Genomic DNA, 23,582 nt, shown 5'->3' with positions numbered 1-23,582 from the left:
CTGGAGACTCAATCTGAGTCCTTCCAAGAAAGGATTTCCCTTTCCTAGAACTAAGATTCCTAGAAGGATTAAACCTGAACCTGACATGTGGCTGTTAGCTGGGCCCCATTCAGAACCTACAGAAGATACCAATCTGGGTCTGTGAGTGGGCCTTATTCTGCTTCTGTTCTCCCATGGGCAGGAGCTCTCTGTACTCTCTTCTTTCCTTCTCTTAAGCTATAGCTATAATCTAATAAAATCTCTCTAAATCAAAAAAAGTTTTCATTTTTAAGAGACTATAATCCCATAAATTCTGTAGCTTAGCCTTTGAAGAAGAAACTGCTTATATCGTTAAGATTTTCCAAGGAAAGCACAGTTACTGTTAACAAGTTTTTCAGAATAGCCCTGATTTCAGACAGACTTCAAGACCACAGTTAACAGTTCCTATTACTTTAAGCAAATGACTTTCTGCAGGATGTCTGTGAGCTGGACCTCTGACCAGCAGCCGAGGGTGCCATTTCACAGGATCTGTAGCGTGTGCAGTTCTCTCCACTCTGTTTCCCTGGCCAAGTAGCCAGGAGCCATTTGGGGGCCGTGTGTGTGTGTGTGTGTGTGTGTGTGTGTGTGTGTGTGTGTGTACATGCACATGTACTCCACGTGTCTATCTGCTGATTGTTTCTCCCAGCAGACCACAGTTGCTGGAGGATTACATTTTTCTTTACCTCAGTGTCAGTGGTCAATCCAATTTAATTCAAATCAGCAAAGGGCTGTGAAATCATGTGCTAGCTGGAGAAACCCAGGACACTATCAGACACACTCAGGCAACTCCAGTGAAATGAAGGAGGCGGTTAAAAGGGAAGACAAGGGGCCTAACAAAAGGGTTGTGTAAGAAGAGGGTGAGAACTGTGACCAAGATAAGGTTAGAAGTCTGGGAGAGAAAGCCAGACAGGAGGTCTTGCCTAGAGGGTTAGGTGCAAGGAATGATAGCTGAATACAGGGGAAAGGAGCCAGGGGGAAGGCTAACCTGTTTGGCCTAGGTTTGAAAAAGGTTCCCTTCTCTATAGGTGTAGCCACTGATTAAGGACAGCGTGTGTTTCAGGAGCAGCTATGGGAATAACGCACTTAAAATTCAAGACCAGCAGCACAGTTGAGAATGAGAGCTGAATTATAGATATCTTTTCTGAGGGAAGAAGATTAAAGGAAAGATTTTCTTTCTTTCTTTTGTTTTGTTTTTCATTTTGGCTAGTGGTTTTAAGTAGGTCATTGGAAGCTCCAGTGGCTGGGAATGCTGAGCAAGGGGAGATGCAGGCCTTGGGAGGGCAGAGAAGCTTGCTTTGCAGGCCTTTCTTCCCAGCTTTCTGCCCTGGACTCTCCTAGGCTGAAAGACCTGTGCCATCCGGCCCATTATTCTCGCACGTACTTGCCTGTAACACTGGATCAAGGAGTATGCGTGACTGACTGATCCCAATGATTCTCTGTTCTCTCTTTGGTTGCAGAGCCCACATTCTCTTCCCGGATCTGCTCTTCAGCAGCCGTCCTCCACTTCCTTATCATCTGCCCCTGCATCGTGCTCATTCTTCTCACAATGTCCCTCTTCTGCTTGTACTGGAAGTCCAGGAAGTTGTCATGGCTGAAGGTGGGCACAAAAGAGGCCAGAGACTGAGCACAGTCAGAAGGGAAGCTGGAGAGGAAGAGGAGCCACTGACTCCTCAGGACCACCTGCAGCCTGTGGAGGGTGTGTGACGGGGTTGAACGGGACTGACCAGGGTGTGAATGAGTCTTTTATACTTCACCAGTATAAATTACATATGGGAAAATTACATGGGCTCAGAATGGACATTTAATGGTCACATGTGTGGTGTCATGCCCCATTAAGTATTTTTGAGTGTGTGTGTCTTACCTTTCCTGTGCCTTGCACTATTGCCCTGGCTTATGGGAACCTTACCTCTTGGAGGTCTAGGTCCTCCTTTGGACGGAGAGACATGCTGCCTTGCAGGCCTTCCTCTCCTAGCTCCTCTCTTCTGTCACCGATTCTCCTGGAAAACTCAATTCACCCCCACATATAAGTAATCATTTTCCTCCAGAAAAATGCTGTAAAAAAAGCATAGAGTTAGCAACGCGAAAGGAATTGGAGAATCTGACTCCCCATCCAGAATGGAACTTCTTCCCAGGTAGTGATCTAGTTTTGTCCCCAATCTCATCTACAAATGCTGGAAGAAAGGCATAGGCATAGGTGTCTAATAATATGATTATTTGTAGCTTCTTAGAATTTGTTATTGGGCCATGTGCTTTATGACTTAGTTTTTGGTTTATTGAGAAAAAATTTTCATGATATAGCCTCAGCTAACCTTGAACTTGAACTCAGTAGTTCAGCTCTGTAGGGTCCAGACTGGCCTGCAACTCGCAGTAATCTTCCTCCTGCCCCAGCCTTCTGGAGCTGGGCTTATTGGCATGTATCATCACTGTGCTTCCTTCAAGAATCACTAAGCCACTACTGAAGACAAGCTTGCTGGTTTCCTGTACCAGGCTCCAGTCAGATTCCAGTGCTTCATGTCTCACCTCCGTCCACTACTGCCAAAACACCCCTAGGTTTCTGTGCTTGACCAATGCCTTGCTTCCCTTGACCTGAAAGCACTGAACAGTATGAAAGGGATGTGATAGAATTTGGAGGAGGGTCTGCAGCACGCTGCCCTCCAAGTTAGCTGGGCCAGGGTTCAGGGGAAGCAGCAGGTCATGTGTGATGCCTCAGCGTTCCTAAATCTCAGCCTGGCTTAAGGTTTTCAATAGCTGTTGCCACCAGGCCTGGGATCCCCTCACCTTTGAATCAAAAGCTAAACAGAACTGGGCATGGTGACACATGCCTTTAGTCCCAGCGCTCGGAGGCAGAGGTTGGAGGATCACCATGAGTTCAAGGTCACCCTGAGAGTACATAGTGAATTCCAGGTCAGCTTGAGCTAGAGTGAGACCCTACCTTGAAAAACAAAAAGAACAAAACAACAAAAACAAAAAAAGCTAAACAGTCTCTTGTCATAGCCAGAATTGGAAGTGAATTAATGCCACCTTGAGATAACACATCTATTTATTGTCTATGTGACCAACCAGGGTTTCTTTAGTACTTGATAATTTGCATTTCCAAGGATAGCCATTCATTTTTAATTATTTCATTAGGCCCACAATCCTTCTCAAAGATAATTAGTTCTCTTTCTCTTTTGCAAGATGATTATTGGTGGCTATGAAAGCTCTCACTATAGACCTGCAGGTTCCTCTCTATGGCCTCATTTGAAATACTCTAAATGTTTCTTAAACATGTCAACATAATTACTTTTCTCCTGGCTAAGAACATACATTTTTATTGAAAACAAATCTGAAATTAAAGAGTTCTTAGAAAGTATGATGGCTCTACTGCTTTTTTTTTTAAAGAAAGTTGTATTTTAGTTAGTATTTTGAAGGGAGAAAGAGTAGAAAGAGCTAGATCAGAGAATCATGCAAAAGACTGATGCTTCATGCCTCGTTTACTTGGAGCCATCCCACCCTTGACCTGGTAATCCCTGCCAGCTCTTAGGTCAGACCTCCCTTCTTTCCAGTTGAACCCAGCACAGAGCGTCACAAAGGAGCCATCTTATCAGAGCACACCTGCCCAAGCACAGCAGAGGAGTTTTCCTGAAGCACTTGCTGCCTTGCATGCACCTTTGGGGGTATTTTGAATGTTCTCTTTCATAAGTGGGACTCAGTACACATGGGGTTTTATTAGATGCTAAACTGTACTATTTATTCCACAATCTGTTTCCAGGCAACTGGAATCCCAATCTCTTTTTTCTTTAACTTTTGAGGTTCTAGAACAAAATCTGCCTTAATCCAATTCAAGGTGGCGCCTCTCCCCAGTATGCACTCGCTCACTAATGTCCCAAGCTCAGTGGAAAGCTTCTTTCCCACGTGTCACCACTCAGTCTTACTCTCAGCTCACTGTCACAGGTCCTGCTTGGCAATGGAACAAGCCTTTCTGAGAGACTGGTGAGGGTTCAATGCAGCCTACTACCTGTGCTTTAAATACAGCTTATCAACCATTCACATTCCCTTACACTCTTTGCATGGTTACCTTGGTGATAAAAGGGTTTCATTGAGAGATTGTTAACCTGCAAAACCTAAAACACTTCATTTCTGATCGTTTTCAGGGGCAGTTTGCCAGGCCCTGTCCCTTTGGGTGGTCAGGGTTCTACCCACCTTAGTCATGTATTGTGTTCCTGACACACTTGATTTAGCCTGTGATTCCTGCCTCTGTTGTATATCTGGTTGACTTAATGATGTAGTAGACTCTCTAGACTGGTGTCTGGCCCAAGCCATTATACAGTTTGGATCCTCTCTACCAGGCTTCTAGAAATGGACATCTTACTACCCTAAAGAACACCTTGCCACCTGCATTGAGAACCTTCTCCATGCAAGACAAGTTGACACAAAGGAATAAAGCATGGCTGCTCCGCATTGTGTTTTGTCTATTGAGACATGCATAGGCATAGCTGGTTTGAAGATGGATGACACATACTACTGCCTTATGCCTATACAAGATTTGTTCCCCATCTCAACCTCTCTTGGCATCCCCATGTAGAAGGAATGGTTATGCCTGCCCTGAAAGCAAGAAACTGAAACCCAGAGAGGTTAGAATTCATCCAGGATCCACCAGCAATAAGCAGAAGAGGAAGAACCCAAATTAAGGTCTGTTGACAAGCTCTAGGTCTGCCAGAGAAGCTCCATGCCAATTCACTGTCCAGGAAAGACTGCTCAGTGACACGCACCTTCAAGCTCGCCCAGAACTCAGCAGGAACTCGTGCAGACACAGGGTTTGTTATTTTGCTTTGGTTTTAGGGGAAGGAAGATTTCATGATGGGGAAGTTGTGGTGGGAAAAAGGGATCCTGGCTTACTCGCATACCAGTCAACTTAGCAGAATGTTTTAAACCATTCCAAGTCATAAGTGTTTTCAGGTCTTTCCTGTCTGTGTACATGTGAAATAAAAATCAAAATACAGATTTCATGGGCTTTTGTCACAGGTCGTTGGTACCAGGTCTTGGCCATGTACTACATGTGCCATGCCCATCCTTTGAATGCATTGGAGGATCCTCCAGGATTCTGAGCACTTACCTGAACAGCTTATAAGAGAGGACCCTCCCATGCAATTTCCTATTGTTTTGTTGGGCACCATGGACTCTGCTGTACTTAGGAGGCTGCACACTAGAGACACCAGGCTGCGTCGAGCTCAACACGAGCAGGAAGTGCCACATTCTTTTTATGCTTTCACTTAGCTGTAGGGGAACAAATTCAAGGTTGCCCTGTCTTTGTATCTCTAGTTACTCTCTCATGAAAATGACTCTATTTGCTCTTTCCCAACATCTCTTTTCTTTAAGGAGTCCCAAAAATTGACCAGTTTGGAACCAGGCTGGGACACAGACTTCATGCTAATCTCTCCACTTCCCCTTCTTTCTTCCCAGGTACACCTGTGCACTCACTTCTTCACCACAGCTTTCCTTTTCCCCCTTCAAGGTCACGCAGCTGTGTCTGTGGGGCAGCTCCTACACTTGCCAGACAGGATCCAAGAAGTCTGCATTCTCTGTAGATTTGGATGGGACTGCTGTTTCATATTGCTGTCAACTTTTACCTATAACGAAGCAATGTGCTATGGGCTTGGGAAACAAAGGAAAGCTTCACAAAGGAGACACCATTTCAATAGGCCTTTAGAAATTTTTTTTGGTTTATTTATTTATTTGAGAGCAACAGACAGAGAAATAGGCAAGGGGGGGGGCGGCGGTGGAGAGAGTGGGTGCATGTTGGGCCCTCCAGCCACTGCAAACGAACTCCAGACGCATGTTTCCCCTTGTGGATCTTGATAATGTGGGTCCTGGGGAATCAAGCCTCCAACCAGGGTCCTTAGGCTTCACAGGCAAGCGCTTAACCACTAAGCCATCTCTCCAGCCCCTCAATTGGCCTTTAAAAATCAGAAAATACCATAGTAGAAGTTGGGGTAAATAGTCTCCATCAAGGGAGCCACCAAGCAAAGTGAGATGCACAGAGTAGCTTTGGATTGGCTTAAGTGTTACATGGAAAGGACAATGGGAGGTAAATCTGAAAAGGAAGTTAGAATACAGTTGTGGGGGGGGTAGAGGGGAACAGACCAGATCTTGAACATGCATAAGAACTTTCTGTAGTTAGCAACACAGACCACAATTTAGGAGGGAAGTTGCTGCTGCAATTGAGGAAAATTGAAGAGCATCAGCACACGTGGATGGGATGGGGCTCACGACCATGGCAGTGCCGGCGTGAGACAGCAGACAGTCTCCACTTTCTTACTTTGAGTAATGTAGAGAGCACATTTTTTGAGAATTCTGTGTAAAGAACAAGCTGGTCCAAACAAAACAAGTGTCTATTGGGTGTAGTGGAACACAGGTGTAATTCCAACATTGGGAGGTGGAGGCAGGAGGATCACCACAAGTATGAGACTAGTCTGCTCTACATAGCAATTTACAGGCCAACCAGAGCTACATAGCAAGACCTATTGCAATAACAAACAAACAAAAAGAAATAAAAAAGGAAAAGAAACAAATTTCAAGCATCATATGAAACTCATAGAATATATATTTGCTGAATATAATAACATGTCATGAGCTTATTCTTATATTTAATAAGTATGCATTAACTGAACTTCTATGGATGGGTACAGAACTAACACTATCTCAACTGTCTCACCTTGCTTTCTGTTCATCTTAGTTTTTGGTTTTTCAAGGTAAAGTCTCACTCTTGCTCAGGCTGACCTGGAATTCACTATGTAGTCTCACAGTGGCCTTGAACTCATGGCAGTCCTCCTACTTCTGCCTCCCGACTGCTGGGATTAAAGGTGTGTGACACAACAACTGTCTTCTGTTCATCTTTTTTGAGATAGGATCTTGCTTTGTACGCCAGACTACTGTCTTCCTGCCTCAGCCTCCTTAGTGCGAGAATTACAGGCATGTGCCACTATGTCTGGTTCCACTTATCTTTTTGATGCTTGTTTATACATTTAACTTGCTTGTTAGAAATTTGAAACTTCTACAATATCATTTTTGTGTCCAACATTCTTTTTGGACTGGTTCTGCCTGCCAATTGGAGATATTTTGACTAGGAACATGATTATCATCTTAAACCATTTGATGGAACAAAAGACTACATTGGATATGGACAATGATTAAGCAGCTTATAAGCTATAATTAGCCAGAATATGAAAACGCAAATTTATTCTTTCTTTAAGGTCACAGTGGTATAGGGCAGAAGGAGTGTCTTCATTTGAATTGCATTTCCCAATAATAGGATCCTTGGTTTAGTCATCTCACCCTGGTCCTCTTCTGATACCCTGTGCTCCAGCTACGTAGAATTACTTGCTGCTCCCAAATGTATTTGTTCCTGGTTTTGTATCTTTTACTTTGGGAATCATTTCTTTCTCTGTGATCCTGATTATCCCTATCCAAGTGATCTTAACATTCCCAAGAATGTCCACATAAGATCCTTGGCAAAGTAGTACTGTCTGCTTTTTATTCTCACATTCTAGCCTGCATCAGGATCAGAGGGAGTGTAGTGAAAGCCAGAATCTCACAATGCTCCCTACCCCACCCTTGCCCTTTGGTAACTGAGATCAAATATGCATACATACATACATATATATATATATATATATATATATATATATATATGTACATATATATATATTTTAAATTTATTTAGTATTTATTTATTTGAGAGTGAGAGAGAGAGATAGGCAGGCAGACAGAGAGAGAGAGAGAGAGAGAGAGAGGGAGAGAGGGAGAGGAATGGGTGTGCCTGGGCCTCCAGCCACTGCGCCACCTTATGCATCTGGCTTACGTGGATCCTGGGGAACTGAACTGAGGTCCTTTGACTTTGCAGGCAAATGCCTTAGCTGCTGAGCCATCTCTCCAGTCCGGTAACTGAGATTTAAAAAATATATATATATTCTATTTATTTATTTGCAAGCAGAGAGATATGGAGAGAAAGAGGGAGAGAGAGAGTATGAGTGTGCCAGGGCCTCCAGCCACTGCAAACAAACTCCAGATGCATGCACCACTTTGTGGATCTGGCTTATGTAGGTACTGGGGAATCAAACCCATGTTGTTAGGCTTTCTAGGTAAGAGCCTTAACTGCTGTACCATCTCTCCAGCCCTGGTAACCAATATATTGACCTTCCATGCTCTTCTCTTGGGTCATCTTCCCAAATAGTCCTGCTGCTGGAGAGCATTGCTCCATGGCCTGCAGTTACACATGGCACACACAAGGAAAGACTTGGTAACTTGGAACCTGCTTCATATCACTGGCATGAGTTTATAGCTCACCAGCTTAGCTTTTACTTTGTACAAAATAAGCCATTCTTCAGTGTAAAAGCTTTCAACACTTTCTTAGCTGTAACAGTCATCACTGAGAATGTCAGGTGTGTTGGTTCATGTCTATAATCCAGCACATAGAAGGTGGGGGCAGAGGGTCAGGATTTTCATAGCTACATAGTGAGTTCAAGACCAGCTTGCACTACATGAGATGCTGCTACAAAACAACAACAAAAGTAATCACTGGGAGTCCTGTGCAAATAGAAATAAATATGATATGACAATAGTAGTAAGTATTCTTTTATAAAACACATATGTGTATGTATATGCAATGAGCCCCTAATTAAAACACAAACCATTAGTTCTTTGCATAATAATACTATATACCAAGGATCATCACCTTAGATGTTTCAGGAGCCAAACAGGTAAACGAAGAGAAAAACAATTTGTCTGAAGAAATTCCTCAGGGAGTGTTCAGACTGGAGCATTTGGAGCATGCATTTCTATTTAAAGACACTCAAATTCAATGTCATATATAAGATAATGGTGCTTGAGAATTAAAATGCTTTGGAGGATGGAATTACAAAGATGTAATTCCACATCACATCCTGAAGCCATCAATAGATACCAAAACTCTGCCATCTCACGGCATCTCAAGGTTATGCCTTTCTAAAAATCATGAAGTGGCTGTTTTCTTTCTAGACACTTTGGTGTTTTATCATTCAAAAGTAGGTCTAGGGCTGGAGAAATGGCTTAGTGGTTAAGGTGTTTGCCTGCAAAGCCTAAGGACTATGGTTCGATTCCCCAGGACCCACGTAAGCCAGATGCGCAAGGGAGCACATGTGTCCAGAGTTCATTTGCAGTGGCTGGAGGCCCTGACGTGCCCATTCTCTCTTTCTCTCTCTCTCAATAAATAAGTAAAATTTTTAAAAAGTATGTCTATAGTAAATCTCAAATACACTTTTGTGTAAAATAATTTTTTGTATAACAAGTAAGGTAGAAACCTTGAGTACTATAGTTGGCAATGTATAAAATAGCACAGATGAGGTGGATAAAACAGTAAGGCATTTACTTCATTATTTTTTTTTGTCTTGTCTTTTTACACTGTATTACTGCAGAAATAGATTAACCATGTGATGCCATTGGCAGGCAGAAGCAAGATCATTAGTTCAAGGTCAGCGTGGGCTGCTTAGTAAGTCAAGGCTAGTCTACATAGTAAAACCCTGTTTCAAAGAAAGAATGAAAAGGCCAAATGTGGTGGCATATGGCCTGTAATCTTAGCACTCAGGAGGCTGATGCAGGAGGATCACAACTTTGAAGCCAGCTGAGGCTACGACAGTTGATGGTGACATCATGTATCAAAACAACAGCAACAACTTTGCCTATGCTCAACAGACTTCAATGGCATATCAGATCACATCCAATTATGACTTACTTGTAATTTATTCCTGTGCATGATTTTCTTTCTTCCTTTCTTTTCTCCCTTCTTTCTTTCTTTCTTTCTTTTTTTTTTTTTGTTTGTTTTTTGTTTTTTGGAGGTAGAGTCTCACTCTAGCTCAGGTTGACTGGAATTCACTCTGTAGTCTCAGGGTGGTCTCGAACTCATGGCAATCTCCTACCTCTGCCTCCCAAGTGCTAGGATTAAAGGCATGTGCCACCATGGCCGGCTCAGCCTTTTCATTTAGATAATGTTGTACCTCAATTTTGTGTGCCACCACACCTGTCCTGATTTTTGTTTCTTTTTTTAAAGATTTTATTGACAATTTCCAGATACGTAGACAATATATCACAATCATAGTCCCCCCCTTCCAAATCCCCCCTCTACTGAATCCCCCCTGTGGTGGTTTGATTCAGGCTTCCCCTTAAACCTAGGTGTTGTGAATGCTAGCTCCCCAGCTGATGGATATTTGGGAATTAATGCCTCCTGGAGGGAGTGTATTGTTGGGGGGCGGGCTTAAGGGCTTTATAGCCAGTTTCCCCATGCCAGTGTTGGGCACACCCTCCTGTTGCTGTGGTCCATCTTTCGTTGGCCAGGGGGTGATGTCCACTCTCTGCTCATGCCATCATTTTCCCCTGCCATTGTGGAGCTTCCCCTCGAGCCTGTAAGCCAAAATAAATCTCTTTTTCCCAGAAGCTGCTCTTGGTTGGGTGATTTCTACCAGCAATATGAACCTGACTGCAACACCCCCCTTTTTTAACAGGCCTTTCTTCTATTTTGATGCCATCATTTTTTCCCACCTACTATGCAGGTCTTGTGTAGGCAGCATCAGCCACCGTGAGGTATGAATACCTCAGCTCTTTTGTCTCTGGAAGACAGTATTCTAAGCACTCCTTCCCTTCCTTTGGCTCTTACATTCTTTCTGCCACCTCTTCTGCAATGGACCCTGAGCCTTGAAGGGTGGGATACAGATGTCTCGTTTAGTGCTGAACACATCACTGTCACTTCTCAGCACTTTGGTAAGTTTTGAGTTACACCAGTGGTCTGTGCATTTTTTTTTTAAGAAATGAAAAATTGTTTTCACATAAAATTCAATCAGTGTGAATCATTACATTAACAGACTCAAGAAGAAAACCATCTAACCAACTCAATAGACAGAAAGAATTTAGTAGTAACCAATGCTTATAAATAATAAATCTCTCTGTAAAGTGGTAATAGAGAATTTTTGAAATTGACAAAAGATATCAAACTAGTTGTAGAATACTGAGTGTTTCTTAAGTGTAGTGAGAACTTTGATAAGGATGTCAACCATCACTATGTCCACTGAACATTATACTAAAGGTCCTAGCCAATGCAATAAGACAAGACACAGAAATAAAAGGCAGAAAGATTAAAACAGCAGCTAAACAATATTCATTTGCAGGTAACTTGATGACATTTGTAAAATACTCACACATTCCTACAAACATGTTTCTGTATACCAGTCATTACAAAAAAGTAAACTATAGTGTTTAAACTTAAAACAATTAGAGAATTAATTTGGGAACACTATGATAATATAAAGTATCAAATGTCTTGAAGCAAATTTAAGAAAATATATGCAAAAACTCTACATATAAAGCTATAAGACACTGCTGAGCTAATAAAAGACCTATTATATAGAGATTGTATTTTCATAGCTGAAAGGCTTAATATCATTAAAATGTCAATTATCTCCAATTGATCTATTGACTTAATACAGTTGTTAATAATGGTGTGTGTGGGGGGGTCCTCCCTAGAGCACATTTGATAGATGGAGATATTTTTGGCATCACAGTTTAGGGATGTAGTATGAGCATCTAGTTAATACAGACCACTTGTCTAACCCAAAGCTTCATTAGTGTAAGATTGAGTGATGCTGATTCAATGGAATACTGACTCAACTAGCAAGTTCATTCTAGCACCAAATGAAAGTATAATTAACTGGGAAAAATATGGCCATTTTAAAGAATAAAAAAATTGACAGAATTATATGATCAGATTCCAAAAACTCTATAAAATACATTTAGTAAGACCAGTGAAATGTATATATATATAAGCAAAGAAACTTACAAAGCAGAATTGAAGTCTATAAGTAAATCTATACAAATACATTTATCTATTTTTCACTATTGGTGGTTCTATACTGAGAAGAATGTGCTTTCTAACAAATGGTGCTTGAATAATTGGAAAATAATATGAAAGAAATGAACCTGGCCATACACCTCACATAGGATGAAATAAAAGTAAGATCATTATTTTAGGTAAAATTTTAAAAAATGAAAACTAAACAATTAGCAAGGAGAATTTCAATATAAAAGAAACAATAAGATACATGTGCTCAGCAAGCAACCTCTTGTATTCACCATGTGACAAGTTTTACAAAGAGCCAGGCATGCAGAAATTGTTGATGTAGGTAATGAAGAAAGAAAAACAGAGTGGGCATTTACTTCATTGAGCAGCTGTCATTTGTTTCAAGGACTGGATCTTTGTGACAACACTGGAAGAAACTGGTATTGGAGTTCTTCAGAGAAACACAAGCAAGAGGTTTTGTACAGATATATGGGGAATTTTATTCTGGGACTTATACCGTTGTGGAGGTAGAGACCTCCACAATTTTTGTGGGCTAGAGACCCAGGAAACCTGCTAGTGTGATTTAGTCTTGGTACTGTGACTTAAGAAACCATGGGAGCTGGTAAGGTGGCACCCATACTGAAGCCAAAGACCTGAGAACTGAGGGGTAAAGGGCTTTACCTTAGAGTCTGAGGCCTCAAGAATCAGAAGCTCTGATGTTCAAGGGCAGACGATGGATCAGCTCAAGAAGAGAGAGGACTTGCCCTTTCTCTTTTTGTCCCATCTTGCCTTCAACAGTTTGAATGATACCCACCAGCATGAGGGTGGATCTTCCTTACTTGGCTTACTGATTCAAATGCTCATTTTCTCCTGATTTATCCTCCCTGACAGAGCCAGCACTAATGTTTTACTAGTTGTCTGGGCATCCCTTAGTCCAGTCAAGTTATTAATTACTGCTGTAAAATACAGAAAAGTGGCAAGTTCTGCGATCACTAAGTGGTAATTAAGATTATGACTCCAAAACAGCACTCTCTATCACAGTATGCATCCTCTCACTCCAAGGATGCTACCATATCATCATGAGCAAAGACACACAATACAACGGGCCTCTAAGTGTCAGCTTGCTAGGAAGTTTGGGGATTCCTTTGTACTTTGAGCCCAGATTTCTCCAGGATGAATAAAGGTTCATCCCAATGCATGTTGATGGAATGGCTATCTGTGCTGCCTTATGAGGCAGTTTAAGTAGACACACGAGAGCATGTTTAGTTATGGTCTCCCATAACTGAAGGCAGATGCTTCAAGTTCTTAAGCCTGTCTTTAGGGAATCTGTGTATTGTTTAATGGTCTGTCTGACAGCAGCTATCTGTGCCACCCCGCTGGCAGCAGGAAGTTGAAGATTCACCTGTTGTAATGCCCAAGATACAACCTGCTCAATACAAGGGCGCTGATAGCAGAATGGCTTGTATTCCCTAAGTATGGCTCAAATACATTCTAAGCCCTAAAACTGGCAAATGGCAATGCTGTAAGTAAAAAAGCAGCACTACTGAAGCAGAGCACTGAGTCTCACAGGCACCTGAAGCAGCTGGGCTCAGCTTCCACACTGAATATGGAGTCCTGGCTCTGCCTGGCTCTTAACGCACATATATGTCTAAATACCCCCACTGGTGCCCCTTCCTGAGTGAGAAAAGGTATCCAGCATAGTGTTCAACATGCATGTTTCCAGTGTGGTCAGAGGGAAGATGTCCCACCTGTAACAGAGATAAAGGGCACCTGCCATGTTTAGTAGTCCCCCTCATAAAAGAAATAGTAGAAATGAGTCCTTACCAAGAAGACAGATTGATACTGCTAACTTCTTCCTCCTCCCAACATCCACTTTGACTCTTTGCTTCTTTTAGATGATGTGTGACCACATCAGGTAAGTTGTTAGGTATGTGACTCTGGATTTAGTTTGCCTAAACTCAGATCCTGATTCATCACCTAGTGGTTATGGAATGTGTTAAGTAAGTCTTCGTCTTACTTTCATCATCTGTGAAATACAGGACTCAGTGTGTGAAGGAGTAAGCTCTTGTAAGTGTTCGGTATCCCTGTCAGCTTGTGTGAAGGAGTTGGCACCCATAAATGTTAGGTACTTCAGTTGGCACTGGCCAGCCAGCCATCTTAATCCTTTCTACTCCTGAAAGGAAGGCAGCTCCCTGGTTACCTGTACTTTACTTCCTACTTCTTAGCACACGACTAGAGAGAACGGATGCGGGATCTTCACACCAGCATGGACTCTGCCATAAGATGGGATTGCTGCTGGTCATCTCAGCCCAAGAGGCGAATTTAGGGATGAGAAGGTGTAAGATCTCAGAGAGAATCAGGATAGCAAGCTGAGCAGACAGAGGAACATTTACATAAAGTAGTCTGAGTGCTTTACAGTTAAATGAGAAGTCAGTATAGTATCATCCAGAAGTTCAAAGTGAAGATATATAAATGCGTGGAAATTAATGAGAAATGGAGTCACTGGAGACACCTATCATGAGGAACTTTATATCTGTATTAATTAGCTGATTCAATTTGCATATAGATTTAAGTGCAAATGGCACATTTGGAAAACAAATGTGATGGCAGATAGCAAACACCTAGCTAGGGACTTTGTATTGGCATGCTTGGGCTGCCATAGCAAAACACCATAGGCCAGGAGGCTGAGAGAGCAGAAATTTATTTCCTCAGAGTTCTGGAGGCTGAAGAACTAGAGCCAATGCATGAACTACAGCCAGGCATCAAGGTGCTGGCTGACTCGGTGTCAGGTGAGGCTCGTAACGTACTGCCTGTAGGTAAGCCGCCTTTCTTCTCAATGTGTTCTCTCATGGCAGAGAGGGCGTGTTCTCTGGTGTCTTCTAAGAGGGCACCACTGTCACCATGAAGGCTTCACTATCTTGACCTCATGTAAACCCAGCTGTCTTCCCAAAGCTCCATCTTTAAATACCAATACATTCGCCTCAGTATGAATGATGGGGAACATAGTACAAGCCAGAATTGACTGCATAGCTAATGAGCTGTGGTTTGTCCTCTGTTTACCCTGGGTGAGTGCTCTTCAAGTCTGATAACATGCTTCAGATGTAAGAAGTTGTTTGAGTGCCTGCAGCCTTGGTATTTTTCATTGCACAGACCCACACTTGGATAGTACATACAATGTAACACCAAAACCAGTCAAATGAACTGAGCAAAAATTTCCCACCTGCCACTTAGCTATGCTCCAGCTCTTCCATCAGAAATAGGCAATTACTGAATGGTGTCATCATGAAGATGTTTAAGGATGCAGAGGGATTGCTTAAACATGCACATGACGCTTAGAGTGGGAACACAAAGAACCAGGAGGACTGCTGCACCACAGCTCATCAGCAGGGCTGCTTTTATATGCCCTGTACTGAAGGAGCCATAGTGGAGCAGGCAGGAGTGAAAGGGGATGAGGAGGGAACAAGCAGGGGGAGTTGGCACACAGCATGAGAAAGCAGAAATAAAAGCCAACAACACACAAGAGAGAAAACCACACATTCCCTTCACTGTTCCAGGAGAGACTCACTGACACCCAGAAGCATGGCAGCTCCTGATGGAGCCTGTTAACCCCCCTGGCAAGAGGACAGCAGCCTGCAGGAAGAAGCCCTTGGGAGCTCTGAGAGGCAGTAAGGTCCACGGAGTAAAGGCAGGCCTTACCGGCTCTCTGGGACAGTGTCTGCTATGTGTGGAGACAAGCCTGCTGGCTTCCACTTATAGTAAGGTGGAAGTTCGGTCCAGGAAATAGGTAAGGAAGTACATAAGAAGAACTGGAAGTGAGGCATTCTGGTCTAGATGGACTTCTCTACCATGCTACCTAAGGAGGCTGCCTCAGATCTCATCCAAAGAGCTAACTTCTCACTGAATCCGCACAGCAAATTCCTCAGTTAGAACCTCTGTCCAAATCCATGCCAACTCTGACAGCAAACCAAGAAGGACGTGAAAGAGGCTGCAGATTGGTGCAGTAGGTAGGAGTGACAGATATTGTGTGGCAAAGCCATGAGACAGGAGGTGGTAGAGCCAAATAAATCACTAGCTAGTAGGAGGCGAGAGCTTTGTCCTAAAGAGCCACATCCCTGCAGGGCCTCAGACTGCTTCCTGTGCTGCTTACCAAGAAAAGGCCTCATCAGACTCGCCTTACTTCCTTTGCTGCCATGCTCTGCAGCCTGGGAAAGCAAAGGACAGCCCTGGAGCTGCATGCATGAACTGCAGCCAGGCATCTGAACGAGAGCAACAATGTGACTCCATGCCTGACTGAATGGCTAAGGCACCAGGTTTACCGGGAGGAGCTCTCTCCAGGTTGTTCAGGACCCTCAACCAGGTTCAGCATTTTCACTGAACAGCATGGATGAATGTCAAGTACTCAGGGACAGTCAGGTGGTAGCACTAATAAGTCAGCTCACAGAAACAAGATTCAAAGGGATCTAGACAGGCTAGAAGGATGGACCAAAACTAACAAGATGCAGTTTAGATCCATAGTTAAGTTCAAGCAATTTGATACACTGGGTACCTTGAGTCCATGCATGAAAAACGAAAGTAGTGGTTTTGGTTGATTGCACACTCAATATAAATTACTAGCGTGACATATTTACTATGAGAGAGAGAGAGAGAGAGAGAGAGAGAGAGAGAGAGAGAGAGAGAAAGCAGCTTTATAATGCATGATAAAGTGGTAATATCCAAAATAAAGGAGATAATTATCTCACGGTATTCTTCTTATTGAATTCTATTTGAGATGCCGGAAATTAAAGCAAACATCCATTGAAAACCACTGTGGAGGGGTCTGCAGAGGGGAGAAGTAATTGAAGCAGTCGCAACAGTTTCTATGGGGAGCAAGAATGTGCGTGAAGTGTAAGGAGGATGAAACAGCCATATCCAAATGCTTTCAAATGATGTGAGGAGTGGAGTCTGCAATGGAAAGACTGACTTTTACTGAATATGCACTCTGCTCATTTTCAGATCCTCAGTTAGAGAACTGGCTGTGACCAGGACTTTCTATGTTGAATCCATTAGGGTTTGGAGAAAGGGAACAGAGGGCACACCAAGTAACACTAGAGGCTCTTCTACTCTGGCCTCATCTGTTCCATGCAACGAGCACAGCATGTGCATAGTGATGAGCCTAACACCGCCTGCTTTCCTGGCCCCTGTGGAGTGACACAGTGACCATGCACAGTGCCATGTGGAGTGCACGGGGCGCTCACAGAGAAAAGAAAGGGCAGATGGGCAAGTGTCCATGATGTGACACCTGGGCTGAGGCCTTGTGGATAACAGGCAGGGCTTTCAAAGAGCTGCAATGGAGGCAGAAAGAGCCACGTGGATGAACAAAGGCCTTGGGGGAGGCTTGCCATGTTGACCAATAGGAGGCTGGCAATGGGTAGGACGTCACTAGGTGCAGAGAGAAGAGGGCAAGCCAGGTCATAGGAACCAAGGGGAGGATTTCAACTCTGCTCCCAGTTTGAGAGGTGCCAACAGAATCAGTTTCTGCTTTTTTTTAAATGTGTGTGCCACCATGACTGGCCTTATTTATTTATTTGGGGGGGATGGGCACACTAGGGCCTCCTGCCACTGCAAATGAACTCCAGATGCTTGTTAGGATGGCTGTCATTCAAAAAGGCACTACCAAGTGTAAAAAGTAAAACTTTTGTGTTTTACTGGGGAATTGAAAGCGGGCCACCAGGCTTTACAAGCAAACCTCTGAGTAGCCCAGGTTCTGCTTTTAACACCATTTTAGTCATTAAAACTAGCAGCATGGTGCAGAGGCTCCCACTCCTGGTCGAAGGCAGGAAGGAAAGGTAGGGGGCGCTAGCCAGCAAGGCTAAGATCCAGCATCTGCAGAGGCTCTGCCATCACCAAGTCTTCAGAGCCCCATCTGTAAGTGTATTCTGAACATAAAACCCAGACTGCCCTCCTGCCTGGTGCTGCCATCCAGAAGAAATGCAACACAGGAAGACGGCCCCAGCCCGCACACAGCCACAGCCACTTACCTCTGCAATTATCTTGACTTGAGGTGTAGCCAAAGCTTTAGGAGACAAGTGAGCATTGTTCTTGCTTCTAAGGAATATTCAAATGGAGGTGAAGAGAAAGAATTAAACAAAATCACTAACATGGAGTTAAGCAAAAAAAGGAAAGGTCCTGATACAAAGCAGGAAATTAGGTAACAAAAAGGGGTTGGGAAGAAATAAAGAAAACAAAAAAGAAGGGATTGATTACAGGAAAGTATGGGTAACACAGGTTGAGAAGCAAGCAAGTTTAAGTGATTTATGTTGCAGATAGAGATGTGGGTCCCATAGCTATTCTAGGACAGTGTAATGACATTACATGCTGGATGAAAAATGATAAAAACCCACCCCAAACCCTGCCATCTTACATAAGCACCATCATTATTATTTTGGTACAGTCTCTTTGTCATATTTTCCTGTGGGTCTGCTGTTAATGTTTTTATTGCGTTTTTTAAATCATAAGAGCAATACATGCTAGTTGTAGAAAGTCAAAGCTGCACCATTCTTCCAACCCAACTTCCCGAGGGACATAAAGGGAGCTGTGTAATATACAGCTTTAAATATCTATTGTTTGATGTATCTTAAGATATTGGCTTGTCTATAATACTCTGACTATGGCAGAGTACACAAGGAAGTTTGTTGTCTAACATTACACAAACCATTATTATTTTTCTGATGTTTGGGTTAAGGTAACTTTTACTTAGATTTTGGTTTAACTTCCATACAACTCTTTGAAGAAAAAATCCCTTCAATACAATTTAAAACAGAGCAAGATATTGGCTAAAATGCACATGAAAAGAAGTTAAGAGTTATTAGGGAAACAAAAGAAGAGTGGGATATTGTACTATGCTTGTTAGGATGGCTGTCATTCAAAAAGGCACTACCAAGTGTTAGTGAGGATGAGGAAAACCGGGAGACGTCATATGTTGCTAGACAAAACAGCCATTCTGGGAGATGGTTGGGCAATGTCTAAAAAGTTAAACATGAACTCAGGGGTGGGGAAATGCCTCAGTAGTTAAAGGTGCTTGCTTGCAAAGCTGTCTGGCCTGTGTTCAAACTTCCTAGTACCCATGCAAAGCCAGATGGCAGCTGGCTCACACAGAGCCCCAGCTACCTTGGGGATGGGGATGAAAGTGGGGATTGACTACATGCAGGTTTGATGGGATTTTTAGATGATAAAAATATCCTAAAGCTGCATTGTGGCACCACCTTCTACATTATAAAACTGAACTGGAGGAGGAAGGGCTAGCTTTGAACTAGTTTTGGTACCACGTTTTAAGGATAGTGAAATTTGGAATCTAATGCTGCAAAATATTGGCAACACAAAAGCATTTGTCAAATCACTTGACTTTTCAGATTAGCAGATTTGTCCCCACTGCACCATGTTGACTGTGCCTGCATCAGAGGACAAGTTTAAAATATTTGAAAGGCATAAAATGAAAAGAAATTGAATTACCAGTACATTTTTAAAGCAAAAAAGAAAGAAAGAAAGAAAGAATGAACCGGCAGAGGGCAAGCTTGCTGTGTGGCTTTTATGTTGATGTGCTGCTGCCTCGTGGCCGTTTCCATCGTGGCTTGCTGTGTGGCTTTTATGTTGACATGCTGCTGCCTCGTGGGTTTCCACCGCGGCGGGTCCTGTTTTCCTTTAGAGGTGGGTTGTGCTGTCGTCTTGCTGCCACGCCGACGTCAGAATGCGTGGTGGAATGGAAGTGAAATGTCTTAATGAGTCACTGAATAATTTATGCCTTAGTCTCTAAACTTCAGTACAGTACCTGAATCTTTTCTTTTTTCTTTGAGACGAGATCTATATTGCCTCAGCTTCCCAACTGCTGGGATTAGAGGGGTGAGCCACCATGCCTGGTTACCCTACTCTTCAAATGTGGATGAAACAACACGTGCTGATGGAGCGCTTGTGAATGCAGCAAGGTAGTGAAAGGCCTGAGAACACACGGCACAGAAAGCTAGTATGAGAGCATCCCCTCCACATGCTCTATGGCCAAGATCCTTTTTCTGCCAGTCCTCCCCATTCACCCCAAAGCAACATCAAAATACCTCAGAGGTTCAGAAAATCAGACATTGGATAGGAGTGGGCTCAGTGGTACAGTGCTTGCGTAGCAGGCACAAGGCCCTGGGTTTGAACCCCAGCACTGCTCCCCAAAAAGACAAGCATGACTCTTAGAATTGACAGCTGATTGGAAAACCACATGCTAACAATGAAAATTTAAAGATACACTTTTTAAATATTTACTTACAAGAAAGGGGGGAGTGTATGGGCTCATCACTGACTCTTACCACTGCAAATGAACTCCAGATAAATGCCCCATTTTGTGCATTTGGCTTTATGTAGGTACTGGAGAGTCAAACTTGGGCCATCAAGCTTTGCAAGCAAGTACCTTTAACTACTGAGCCATCTCTCAGCCCAACAAATCAATTATTTTTATTTTTATGTTTATTATTTATTGAGAGAGAGAAAGAGAATGGGCATACCAGGACCTTCAGTCACTGTACATGAACTCCAGATGCATGTGCCCCCTTGCACACATATGCGTCACTGTGCCTCTGGCTATACGGGACCTGGAGATTCGAACATGAGTTCATAGGTGCCGCAGGCAAGTGCCTTAACTGCTAAGCAATCTCTCCAGGCCCCAATAAATAAATTTTAGTATAATAAATTAAAATTGCAAAGCAGCTGACTACTATAAAATGATACTGACAGGGATGTCAAGAGGTTACTACTGTAGCTGCTCCTCTCATTTCTGGAAGCTTATAGATGTCTGACAAGTTATATGCCAGCTAGTATAGGGACAGCTAGAGAAAATGAAATTTTTTCAGTTCCTTGAGAATTACCTAAGTGTCTGTACCACCTGTACTTTATCCCAGATCAGAGAGCCAGTCTGCCTGAGGACCAATATAATCTGAAGTGAAAGGATTCCAATGACTTCTTCACCCATTAGGGTGTTTCCTGAGGGCGTTAGTCTGTCTAGACAATTAATTTTACCTTTTAATTTCCATGCAGCAGTTTTGGCATTGATTACTCATTAAAAAAAAAAAACAGCTTTACTGAGGCATGATTTCATAAATGCCATAAATTTCACTCATTTAAAGTATCTAGCTGTAAGCCAAACACAGTAGTGCAAGCTTATAAATGCATCACCATCATTCAGGAGGCTGAAGTAGGATTGTGAAATTAAGGCCAGCCTGGGCTACGTATCAGTTCTCAGTTAGCTTGAACCAATAGCAATACTCTGTCTCAAAATAATGCAATAAACAATACAGTTCTGTTATGGCCATTGTCACAATCCAGCTGTAGCACAATCCCTGTGAGGACTTTGTGTTGACCCAGCCCCGTTCTGAAAGGTTTTGTTGAATCATGAACCTTCAAAATAGAGGTCCAGGGCAGCCAGGTGAGGTGGCGCACACCTTTAATTCCAGCACTCAGGAGGCTGAGGTAGGAGGATCACCATGAGTTCAAGGCCAGCCTGAAACTAATTCCATGACAGCTTGGGCTAGAGAAAGACCCTTCCTTGAAAAACAAAAACAAACAAAAAAATAGAGGTTCATAAATTCATTCTTCTATGTCTTTCCATAGGTCTGAAGCCTAAGAATATATAAACATATATACAAGTTAACTATAAACACAAAGATGTGCATATATATTGTTTCTGACAACAGACATAAAATTAATTTTTGCAATGCCTAAAATTGGGACTGGAAGATGGCTCAGCAGTTAAATGTGTTTGTTTGCATGCCCGCCAGTTCGAGTTCAATACCCCAGCATTCCCGTAAAGCCAAATGCAAAGTAGTGCACATGTCTGTAGTCATATTCCATCAGGTGTTTCTCTCATTTGCTCTCCCCTTTATTATTATTGTTGTTGTTGTTTGAGAGAGAGAGAGAGAGAGAGAGAGAGAGAGAGAGAGAGAGAGAGAGAGAGAGAGGGAGGGGATGGGTATGCCAGAAGCTTCAGCCTGCTGCGAATGAACTCCAGATGTGTGTGCCTCCTTGTATGCATGTGTGACCTTGCATGCTTGCATCACTCTGCGTTTGACTATGCAGGACCTAGAGATTTGAACATGAGTTTTTAGGCTTTGCAGGCAAGCACCTTAACCATCTCTCCAGCCCTCCACCTTATTTTTGAGATGGTTTCTAACTGGAGCTCATAGATTTGGCTAGACTTGCTCATCAGCAAACCACAGGAATCCTTTTGCTTTAGCCTCCCCTGTACTGGCGTTATAGAGGGCCCACTTTTCACCAGATTTTCACCAGGCGCTGGGCATGCATCTGAACCCAGGTCCTCATGATTCATGACAAGCACTTTTTCCATTAAGCCATCACCCCCAAAGCTTCTTCTTTAATGTCATATTTGAGGGCTTGACTTTGTCTTGATTCAAAATTATATTATGCAAGAAAGACCTTATCACCATGCTTCACTTTCTACAAATCTAGTAATTGTGGTCTACATCTCCTCACACAGCATTTATTAAACATGTACATAAAGCTCTGAATTGCAATCTGAAAATAATGAAATTGTTTCATATATTTGTCTATCTTGATTTTATCTATATATATTTCAGTGGGTACGTATATCTTTCTCTAGCTCCCTCCCCCAGAGTTTACTGTTAACTCCATTCATCTTGACATCTAAATTCTATCTCATATTTGTGATTCAGTGTTCTAGTTCTGTCTTCTGCATTCAGTAGATCCCATGTGGTTAGACTAGATGCTTTAAATTCCTGTGCACTAAATGAACTTTGGAGCTCCCCAGCACCTACTCTACATAAGGTCAAGAAAAATATTTAATAAGTACTGTTCAATTAATAAATACCTCGGGTTTTTCTCCCTTCTTCTGGACTCCCATTTATACTTATCTTATAGCTCAGATTTCTTAGATGTGGCAGCTTTTCTGTCCTCCTGTCTCCCAAATAGTTGCATGTGCCAATCCATATGTCTGAGAAATAATAGTCTTCAGTTGGTGTAATATGAAGTCATGGAATAAATCTGGTATCCATTCCTTCCCTTCTGTTCACTAATGCAATTTATTACTATTTCAAATACAATTCTCTAAACTCGGTTTTGAAAATTATAAAACGTTTCATGCAAAACATGCAAAGTAAAATTAGACTTCATCAAAGGTAATGCATTTCCCTCCCGTTATTTTTATTTCACTGAGAGCCCAGCGAACATGCAGAGCACAGGAGGCAGCTGCTTGGTCACGGACATCTGGGAAGCCTTCCTTGGATCGTGCACCCTTTGACTTGGGTGAGCTCACGGTGGAGGTGACGGACAGTCGCGGGGACGCCCGCATCGCCTCGCTCCCGCCACTGCATTGCCCTAAATGCGGTGGCTCAGCCTGCAGAGGCTGCTCTCGCGAACAGCCCATCGCAGTGACCACGAGCACGGTGCTCCAGGGCTCAGCGTGTCCCGGAACGCCGGTTCCCCAGCTCTAGCTTCTCTGCTCCGCCTCAGCCACGCCCAGCGCAGCCCGGCCCGCAGGCCCCCGGCCGGCCTGCCTCACTCTGCGTTTGATTTGGCGCGCAAACCCGAGGGCGGCTGTGATTGGTTGGAGGAGAACGAACTTCCCATGTGATTGGTTCTTAGTAGACGGGCGGAGGATTGTGAGAGGCAGCGACTCCAGGCAGTGAATGTGATAGGCTGTTTTAGGGTGAGGGGCGGGGCAAAACCGGAAGCAGGT

General features: G+C 43.1%; 1 protein-coding gene across 1 annotated transcript in view; it reads left to right on the top strand.

The window, feature by feature from the left end:
• Cd101 (CD101 molecule) overlaps positions 1-1,642 on the top strand; it is a 28,893-nt gene extending 27,251 nt beyond the window's left edge. The window contains 1 exon segment of the mRNA XM_045137982.1: positions 1,476-1,642. Within this exon segment, the coding sequence (XP_044993917.1) occupies positions 1,476-1,642 (167 nt within the window).
• The last annotated feature ends 21,940 nt before the right edge of the window (positions 1,643-23,582 follow it).

This window comes from Jaculus jaculus, chromosome 19, assembly GCF_020740685.1.
Source record: "Jaculus jaculus isolate mJacJac1 chromosome 19, mJacJac1.mat.Y.cur, whole genome shotgun sequence".
In the NCBI taxonomy this organism is placed as follows: Eukaryota; Metazoa; Chordata; class Mammalia; order Rodentia; family Dipodidae; genus Jaculus; species Jaculus jaculus.
The sequence above is the reverse complement of the archived record's forward strand: the minus strand, read 5'-3'. Positions and strand labels throughout refer to the sequence as shown.